Source organism: Amborella trichopoda, chromosome 3 (assembly GCF_054954075.1).
Source record: "Amborella trichopoda isolate Santa Cruz 75 chromosome 3, AtrichopodaSantaCruz75HAP2 v2.0, whole genome shotgun sequence".
Lineage (NCBI taxonomy): Eukaryota > Viridiplantae > Streptophyta > Magnoliopsida > Amborellales > Amborellaceae > Amborella > Amborella trichopoda.
In genome coordinates, this window is record NC_142338.1 from 57,389,351 (window position 1) to 57,400,080 (window position 10,730).

A 10,730-nucleotide genomic window follows, 5' to 3' on the forward strand; every position below is an offset into this window, starting at 1 on the left:
ATTTTTTTCTACTTGTAATGTACACTTTACTTTTATGGTGTGTGGGTGCAACCTTATTCAACTTTTTCCATAAATACAGTCACAAATATAAATATACACAAAAGGATCAAAATGCATCTTAAAACGCTTTAGGGAACATTTTTCGATCGCTTGTATAAAGGAGTGCAAAACTACTCCCGACTATCCATTTATATATCCACTATTAATTTGGTTTCAAAGTCAAAAAAGCAGACTTAATAATACAAACTCATATTATTTTAGCATATCCAAGCCCTCAATTTCAAAGACACTCCATAACAAGAAAGAATAAGTCCACTGAAGTTTAGATGCATTACAACAGTTTCAAAAACGGCCACTAGATGATATTTTCCAAAAGGAAAACATCTGTTTCTCCACTAAATTTCACTAAAATACTCAATATAAACAAATTCATCGCAAAATAAAAGTTCAGCATAAACCTCAAATATGACCCTACACTAAGGTCTCACAACTAGGGAACAAAATGTTGGGGGTAAGATTTTCAACCTATGCTTTCATCCGGCCATAAAACTTCGCCTTCTCCTCAACCGTTTGGAAGCGACCATGACCAAATTTGGATGCAGTATCGATAAACTTGAGCTTGATCTCCTCCAAAGCAACCCTTGAAGTCTGCTTCAACAGGGATTGCCTCAAAGTCACAACCCTCTTCTTGGGACCGACACAGCACCCCTTGATCATAATATAGTCATCCTTAACCACACCATAGTGAGGGAACCCTCCCATAGGTGTTATGTCCTTCTCAGTCCTAAATATAGTCATGATAATCAGCACATAATCGATAAATGCAATTTCAAAGCTATAATTTGATGCAAAGAGATCATTAAAAAAATTGCCAATGTTCAGAGAAGTTGACAGAAGAATTATTTTTGTGAGACAAGTTGACAGAAGAAATCTAAAAACATGTTTCTAGCAATTTCAGGAAAGCAAGTCTTTTGTCTAGGTCAATACAGAAAGACCATTAGCATCACAACGAGACTGGCAGATTTACTACTAATTAAAATGGTAACACTTCAGCTGAGCAACGTAAGGAAATACGGACAGTTTCGTTCATCTGAAATTACAAAATGGCACAACGACAAAATTTAAAGCTGTTAAATTCATTGTGAAGCAGATAGATGGTTGAACAGATGGTTCAGATGTTCTTGACGTGCATCTATCCTTCCAATCTAAACCATCCTTAAGCTGAGAAAACAATATTATTATCAAGAAAGCATGTGAAGTGAGTTTTGAAAAGAGGGGCTAAAAATGACAAAACCAGAATGGTAGAAGCTGAAGTCTCCTACCAACCTTCAACATTATCAAGCAACCTTTATCTTTTGAACAAAGAGAATCAGTATATCTTTTCATTTGGAAAACTAACAATAATATACCCAGAAACAGATTTACAACATTATATAAGAGGCTGTTCTGCAGTTTTGTCAATAATAATAAAAAAATCCCTGCACCATGTAGGTTCACATAAAGGTGTCCATAGTTCCCCTAACACCTGCACCTGATTATCTTTGAATAGTGTGCTGCAGTGCAAGGCCCAGAAGCTTTCGTATATATCTTAGGTACATCAAATAGTAATTTAATAATAATAACACCAATAATAAAATACTTTTTGATTAAGGTAAAAAAAGAACAACAATAATACCTGTCAAACTCAGTAATTGCAGTGTGAGACTCCTGCCCCGCCTTTCCCAGCTTGTAAATCTTCTTGTTCATCTCCGTCCTGTGATGGTACCCATTTTGTCCAGCCCTAGCTACAGTGAAGGAAACCCTAGCAGGGTGCCATGCACCAATACATGCCACCTTTCGGAGACCTCGGTGAGTCTTGCGAGGAAGTCGGGTAACCCCCCAACGAGTCACCACACCCTCGTAACCTTTACCCTTGGTCACACCAATAATGTCTATCATTTCATCCTTTTGGAAAACTGTGTCAACGGGCACGGTCTTCTCAAAGGATTTGTAGGCAAAGTCTACTTTATCAGAAACAGCGCCACCATTCACTTGGATCTCCATCAAATGGGCTTTCTTCTGTTTCAAGCCCTTCATTTTCCTAATCTGCAAAACCAGATCACAATACAAATGTTTCTCTCTTACAATAAAAGCTGGAAATACAAAAGATTCAAGTAAAGAATGAACTAATAAAGAAGTACTTGTAGCAGCAGGGTAATTGACAACATTTGAGAAAAGCACGTTTTACATAATCATTCAAGACATGAGCTTTTCTACATGCTCGGTAGGCAAATAGGTTCTTGTCTTGCTCTCTCACTTCATCGATATGGTAAACAGAATGCTTATGACCAGCGATTGAAAAATTGCCGAGTCAAACCGGAGTCGCCCGGTTCGACACGGTTTTTGAACACCCTGTGTTGGTTCACGTAAAAGACGCAGAAGCGCCCGTGTCTAGAGAGAGTCGCCGAGTTTTAAGCGAAAACACGCTCGTGCTACAGTAACACGGGCGGTTTCAACAGGTTCACTAGCAATTTCAACCGGTTCTCGCACATCACAACGTCATCACTTCCCATCCTCATCATTCACTTCCCAGCTTAGCACGTCACACGTCATCACACTTCCCAACTTCCCATCCTCATCATTCACTTCCCAGCTTAGCACATCACACGCCATCACACTTCCCAACTTCCCATCCTCATCATTCACTTCCCAACTTACCATCCTCATCATTAAACTTCCCATCCTCATCATTCACTTCCCAACTTCCCATCCTCATTCATTAAAAGCGTACCCATGTTGGAGCCACGTCATCACTTCCCATGGATTCTCTACCGCGTTGAACTTTCTTACCATTGAAATGCAGTCTCTACCTTTTATAGGTAGGTGTACTTTTCAATGAGAACAATGTGGGACTAATTTCAGTTTCCCCATGTGAACGCCTATTGACATAAAAATTGTAGTGTATATCTTATACTTTGCAAAATACTAGGATATATGATATGTATTTATTTTTTTCTTTTTATTTTTTTCTGAATTTTGACATTGTTAGTTTGTATTATTAGGTGAAAATCTTTTCTTGAATAATTTTGTAATGCCATAATATTCACATTTATAAGGGAATTTATTTTAATTTTTATCGTACGATATGGAAGTGTTTTTTAATATTTTTTGAATCATAGTTGTTATAATATTATAAATAATAATTATACATTGATAATCAAATCTTGTATTTTATTTATTAATTTTTTTGTGTTATAAAGTATTATAATCTATTATTTTTGTTACAACAGTAAAATAATTTGTTTGTATTATTAATTTATTGTAGTCCATGTATGATTATATATTTCATCCATGATAATTCAATGTTTCTTCTTTTGTGTGATATAAGTTTAAGGGTTAACAATAATTCGTACAGAGAAATAACATCTCAATATTCGCATATTGATGCAAAAAAATGAAAATTCTTAATGGAGTACCCCCATTTCTTATTGGATTCCTAAAAAACAACATTTATAATGAATTTTAATAATTTTTTTTTATTTTTTTTAAGGCTTAATCCGACCAATTCGGCCGATTCCCGATCCGAATCGCCGATTCACCAATCCGGATGGGTTTTTGAGATGCCCAATCCAAGTCATCGATTCGCTTTTTAAACCATTGCTTATGACAAACTCAGAAAATAAGTCATCTAGAAAGATTTCAGATAAAGGATGATGTAAGTGATGTTAAGTTGCTAACAATGAAAAAACCACCAAAAAATTCATCATCATCATCCAAGCCTTTTCCCAACTAATTGGGGTCAAACCACTAGCAAATTGACATATTTAAACTACTGGGGTTCACTATCACTTTATTTACAAAATTCAATTCAGTGCTTGCCTCATCTTATCAAAGAAAGTGCATCTGATGGATAATTATTTAGGAAAAGGGAGGAGAAATACTAAAAGAAATATTGTTTCGATTTAAGTTATTCAAGAACTATCCAATTTTCAAGGGAAATACCACAAACACCACTCTATAGAAAAAAAGATAAAAACCTAGTATGCTCAAAAGATTTTTCAATAGCCATAGTTTTGCCACATGGCGTGGCCAGAGCAGAGCTTTGTAACATAGATGAAGCCCACCACCAAATTATCCAAGAACCAAGGAAGGATGTTCACAGTTATAGAACTAGATATTTCAAATAGAAATTTACGTCCTACCCCCTTATTATTCGCAACTACACAAATACACCTAATATTCTCAGGAAAAATTAAATTAAACCTTTGGTAAAACCCACTAGCATTAACCCTGCACTCTCTAATATATTTTATGCATCTCAAGAGAAGATCAAAAGACAGTTACAATCATAGAGATCAAGAGAACACTATACCGAAAAGAAGAAAGATATCTCAGTAATACCCACAAAATTCTCTCACAAAACTAAAAGCCCTACCTTTCAAATAGCCAAGTAATTGAGCAAAGCAGTAACTCAGGTAGGCTAAAGAAAGACGCAAGCAAGCAAAAACACTCTGCCAATTTAGGCTAGGAAAGTGAGTGAGTGAGAGAGAGAAGAAGGGGGATTGGAGATGGGAAGTGAGAGAAAAGAAAGGTGAAACATCTCCAATCTCCAATCTCTTCATTTGAGCTAAAGGAGATGCATGTAGAGAGGCAGGACACATTTTCTGGTGATTCTCAGGGGAGTTCGGTGCCAGAATCAGAGTTCTATAAGTAGAGAGGAAGACAAAAACAAGCGGGCATAAGGGAGAGAGGGATTAGAGCGAAAACCAGAGAGTAGGAGCATTACTGTCAAAAGTGCTTCAATAAGAAACACATGTAAGGGGTTTTTGAGAGGAGGAGGGAGGGGGGGACGGGGGTTACGAAAGGTTTTAACAAAAAATATTGGGTGTGTAAGAACCCAAGTATAATTGGGGGGTAAAACGTAAATTTGCCACACCTCACAATGGTAACCAAGAGAATTGACTGGTAAAAAATGTAACAACTTGCACAAAACCAGCGATCAAAAAGCAAGGCGAGGCATATGTAAAAGCTTTATGAATTAGCACCTGTGTGTGAGCCAAAACACGCACAACAGTAGCATACTTCTTCATCTTCTCTAGCTCGGCAGTTATCTCTTTTTTCCCATCTTCAGATTCATATTTCTTGGAATACTTGGTAAAAGCTTTCTTCTTTGACTTGTACCAATTCTTATAGAATCTCCTCCTCAATTCCTCACTCAAATGCTGGGCCCAAACAGTATTCAAAGTGCGAAGCCCGCGAGGTGTCTTCACATAACCCACAACTCCAACAACAACCAATGGAGGCGCTTCTATGATTGTCACTGCCTCACATGTCTCCTTCTTATGAAGCTCTATGAAAAGCAAAACAATCAATAAGCAAGAACATCCAAACATTACACTACGCAAACCAGAATGTACAAAACTAAAACAGAATTTCATTGAGTAGCATACATGAAAGAAACACAATATATACTTTGCGACAAAACAGAACCCTACCTCAGCCTTTTTGTGGGTGAACTACACCAATTAAGGTGGGTGTCTTTCGAATTCCTCTCTCTCTAACACTTGGAAATAAAGCATTAAACAGATAAAGTAAACAAAATATACTTTGGAAGTAAAAAATTACTTACCCTTCTTTTTTGTTTAAAGTAAAAAATTGAACAGATAAAGCAAACAAAAGAAGGTTGCAAAGGATTCAAACATAATCAGTGATTTAAGGCTCAGACTCAGGTCCCGACTCGCCATGGCCCCAAGCCCAAGTCAGCAGTCTGGTTCGGCTGAATCAGCAATCTGACTGGGCCGACTTTCTGTAAAAATTACACAGTAGGATAGGTAACTTGTTCTGAGGCAGGCAAGTCTTAGGGTTCTGAAACCAAAGACCCAGCAGCACCCTGCTTGGTCTGAATGATTTGGTTGAGTACAACACCGAACCTACTTGTTAAACACAGAATGTAACATTGGACATGAACAAGGGATATGGCAGTCCTCAGCAAAAACATGACAGAAGAACATGGAAAAGGTGTAACAAGTATAAAAAGGAAGCAAAATTATTTATCATAAAATTCAACAAAAGAAATAAGAAATAAACCATTCCTTATCTCCATTCTTGCTGTTGACCTACTTATTTTTCAGAAAATCTTGTTGCTTCGGTAAGGGAAAATGACAAACTCAACTTCCTAGATCATTAGATAAGTTGCAACATCACATACATTTCAAGGCTGATACATCTCAATTAATGAGAACAGTGAGAAGGAGGCCTGATGGTCTATACATCGTAAACGAAATAATTGCCACATAAAAAATCAAACTAGAATAAAATGAAAAGATAACATAATCAATCCAACATGTAGTCACTACAAAAGATATTCCAATAATTTTATCTCCATTCTCGCTGTTGGCCTACTTATTTTTCAGAAAATCTTGTTGCTTTGGTAAGGGAAAATGACAAACTCAATTTCCTAGATCATTAGATAAGTTGCAACATCACATACATTTCAAGGCTGATACATCTCAATTAATGAGAACAGTGAGAAGGAGGCCTGATGGTCTATACATCGTAAACGAAATAATTGCCACATAAAAAATCAAACTAGAATAAAATGAAAAGATAACATAATCAATCCAACATGTAGTCACTACAAAAGATATTCCAATAATCTTATCTCCATTCTCGCTGTTGGCCTACTTATTTTTCAGAAAATCTTGTTGCTTTGGTAAGGGAAAATGACAAACTCAATTTCCTAGATCATTAGATAAGTTGCAACATCACATACATTTCAAGGCTGATACATCTCAATTAATGAGAACAGTGAGAACGAGGCCTGATGGTCTATACATCGTAAACGAAATAATTGCCACATAAAAAATCAAACTAGAAGAAAATGAAAAGTTAACATAATCAATCCAACATGTAGTCACTACAAAAGATATTCCAATAATTTTTTTAAAAAATCAAATAATAAAAGAAGAGCAAAAGGTAACATACTCGATCCTGGTTTGTCAACCTCTCTGACGATGTGGGTCATACCAGACTTGTATCCAAGGAAAGCCGTAAGCTTGCAAGGCTTGGTGGGATCATCCTTTGGAAAAGCTTTCACTGTATCAAACCCATTCAATTAAACCAGTTAACAACATTTCAGAGAGGACAAGAGGAACCTTATTAAACCAGGTGAACCCCACAATGAGAAACTACATGCGCCACTACAAATGGTTAAAAAAAGACTACAACAGTATTCTAAAGTTAATCATTAATAAAAGGAAAAAGTTTATATAGAGCCGAGGCTCTAAACAATTAAATTAGAGCCCACTTCAAAACTTTGACTAGAAGATGTTTTGATGCCCAAATATCCTCAAATTGATCATCTCGACATCAAGATGCGTGGACATGAGAAAAAAACGGATTTCAAGTTTTGGAAGTAGTGCATCTTGTAACCCATTTTTTTGGACCGCCAATTTTCAAAACTTTCAAGTTTTCATAGATCTGTTCAATGTACACTGTCTTTGAAGCTTTAAATTTTATAATAAAAAATGAAAACATATTTTAAGGCTATCACAAATATTTCCAGTATTGAAGCCACATTTCTCGACACTATTTGAAGGTGCGATTGACTTTGATTGTTTAGAGCCTCAACTCTATACAAACCGCACCCAAAATAAAATGATACTGTGATTTTATTTAAGTTGCATTGTGTTCAATGATACCACTTTTAATCATAATAAAAAACTGGGTACAAACTGTAGAAACTGAACTATTGTGAGGACAAAACACTTGTGCCATTAATCCATATAAACTGAATAATAAGAAACTACGTACCCAGTTATATAAACAGGATGAACAACAATGAGTATCCTAGAGTTTCAAAAAGTTCGTTAGGGAAAGAGTGATACTGGGATTTTAGGAAATATTCGCTGAATGAAAGCACTGATAGTTGTGAGAAATAAGCAGGACCTGAGCCACCGAAAAAAATCCGAATATCCTTATATACAAGAGGAAAGAGTATTGAAGAAATCAATTCCAAATAGATCATACCAACACCATTAATCCAGCCAAAATAACAAAATACATCAATGTCTTGCTGACAATAATATAAGGTCCTTATTTCATGAAACTAATAAAACATTTTGACATAAAAAGAAAAAAAAAACAACAAACAAATGCCAGGACGATCCATTTCCACACGAGGAGGAGAAATAAACAATACCATTTTACAAATAATTCAAGAAAACATAATAACTTTCAATAAAAACCGCATAGGAGACAAAAAAAATACCAAAGAATGCACCTCGATTATCCTGATTTCAATCAAAAACATAATCAGAGAAAAAACTCGAGTACTATCCATTATTTGCAGAAACAGAAAAATACAATAAGATTCCTCCATGAAAGTACGGTCACCATCTTGAATAATGACCCATGACGCCTGAGGACCAACTGATCTAGAGTTAGAGCTAGGGCATTTCGGGTTTGTACCTTTTCCTCTGTGTCAACTGGCTCTTTTCCTTGGAAGAAACCCTAGGGAACCATGCCGAGGGTGCTTGAATTTCCTATGAGACATTGCTCTCTCTCTCTCTCTCTCTCTCTCTCTCTCTCTCTCTCTCTCTCTCAAAATACGATCAAGAAAACTAGGGATTGTTAATGGCGGGCTGCCGCTCTGATACAGCGAAGCTAGTGTTTTTTAACAACTAGTTCAAAATTACTTGTGAAGGATTCAATGAAACTGAAAATTTTTTAACAGCTAGTTCAAAATTACTTGTGAAGGATTCAATGAAACTGTAAATCAAATTTCAACAGCAAAGGCGACACGGATTCCATGATAATCCATTTGTTGAACTAGGAAAATAATTAAACCAAAAACAATATTACCAGCAGTTAAACTAAATAACCCAATTATTTGTGATGACATGATAAATCTCACCCATTGCATTTCAAGCATTAAGCAGGACAATTCATTCCTCGGATCAGGAATAGGAACTAGAAAGGTAAAAATTTTATGAAAAACAGAATACAATATTAAGAACATTTTTTTTTTAGAATGAATATTAAGAACATTTAGTAACTAAATACTAAATCTATTCATGATATCATAATCCATTAACCATCGCGTTGCTTGCATTAAACATGAACTTCCTAAACAATCATATCAATTTATCCAAAATCTCAAACGCAGCAACAAAATAATGAAATAACACCGAGTATTTAATTTCTAACGAAAAAAAAAATTTGATAGAAAAATTCTAGCACACATCCATTATCTACAGATGGGCAAGAATAAAAATGATTGGTCCATGAGTGGATGGTTCAGATCTTGAATTGTGGCTACATGAAGCCCAACAACAGTTAAATCTAGGGTTAGGGTTAGGGTTTGCACCTTTTCCTCTGTGACGATTGGCTCTCTTCCTTGGAAGAAACCCCAAGGATCCATGCCTTGGATGCTCGAACTTCCTGTGAGACATTGCGCTTCCTCTTCACAATCGGAGTGAACCCAAAATGCTCAGAGAAAACCCTTGTAACAGAGAACCTAGGGTTTAGAAACTATGTTCTCGCCTCTTATTGGTTTAGGGAAAGGTTTCCATGCTTCCCCTGCGGCTCCGAAGATTTATGCTTTCTCTGCCGTCCAGCCGTCCAATTTTCATCGAGAGAGTCACTCACGGTTTGATTTTAGATCCGGTATTTTAAAGTATTTTATTTTTAGTTTTTTTTATACCATCTAACCGTCTAATTTTGATCAAGAGAGTTACTTACCGTTTGATTTTAGATCTAATGTGTTAAAGTATTTTATTTTTAATTTTTTTTATACAAATTGTATGAATCTGAAATTTGGTACGTACCATCTTTTTATTAAAACATACCTATAAAAAAAATTAAAAATAAAATTTTGATAAAATATAATAACTAAAATACTTTTTCAAAGGCATTTTCGTCGATTTATTTTTTTTGAAAATATTTTTTAATAGTTTTTTGCTAGTGCTGAGTTAATAGAAAATTGGACGTGCAAAATTTGGTGTGAAAATAGTTTATAAAAAAAATTAAAAATAAAATAGTGTAGATACATGACATTGTGATTGAGACAATTTTAGCCGTTCATTTAAAATGGATGGTTAGATAAAAGGTAATTTATAAATTTTATATTATAGAAAAAACATATAAAGCTTACCCTGCTTGTTTATTCATTTACATAAGTATCCCTCATCCGACGTTAGTACCGTGAATCATGTGGCTACACTTGTTTGGTGGTTACGAGAATCGCCACTTTTCAACCAATTGATTGGTGGTGATGATCCCCAACGTTTGCACCCTTTTCCTGACCCAATTGTTCAATAGGATAAGTTTATATAGAGCCGAGGTTCTCACTAGAAGAGGTTGTTTTAATGCTCAAATATTCTCAATTGATCATCTTAACATCAAGATGCATGGACATGAGAAAAAAATAGAGTTCAAGTTTTGGAAATAGTATATTTTGCAATGCATTTTTGGACCGTCAATTTTTAATATTTTCAAGTTTTCATAGATCTGTCGATCTACACTATCTCTTTAACTTTAAACCTTAGAAACAAAGATGAAAATAAATTTTAAGGCTACCGCAAAGATTTCCATTATTGAAACCAAATTTCTCAACACTATTTGAAGGTAGGTTCTAATTTGATTGTTTAGAGCCTAGGCTCTATACAACCCACACCCTTGTTCAATTATTCTTTTTATTTAATTTTTTGCTCCTGTGGGAGTATAAAATCTTTTAGCTTTTTATATTTTTG

General features: G+C 35.3%; 1 protein-coding gene across 3 annotated transcripts; it reads right to left on the reverse strand.

The window, feature by feature from the left end:
• Positions 1-233: 233 nt before the first annotated feature.
• On the reverse strand, positions 234-9,499 carry LOC18429561 (large ribosomal subunit protein uL3). Of its 3 annotated transcripts, XM_088861689.1 has the most exons (6): positions 9,347-9,499; positions 6,964-7,074; positions 5,475-5,785; positions 5,025-5,329; positions 1,676-2,085; positions 234-784 (listed from the first exon to the last, which is right to left on the reverse strand). In XM_088861689.1, the coding sequence occupies exons 4-6, from the start codon at positions 5,067-5,069 to the stop codon at positions 526-528; spliced, it is 714 nt and encodes a 237-aa protein (XP_088717815.1). In that variant the 5' UTR covers positions 5,070-5,329; positions 5,475-5,785; positions 6,964-7,074; positions 9,347-9,499; the 3' UTR covers positions 234-525. The 3 variants fall into 3 exon arrangements, with proteins under 3 accessions (XP_088717815.1, XP_011621629.1, XP_088717814.1); XM_011623327.3 differs by lacking the exon at positions 5,475-5,785; XM_088861688.1 differs by lacking the exons at positions 5,475-5,785; positions 9,347-9,499 and adding an exon at positions 8,449-8,621.
• Between the last annotated feature and the right edge of the window lie 1,231 nt (positions 9,500-10,730).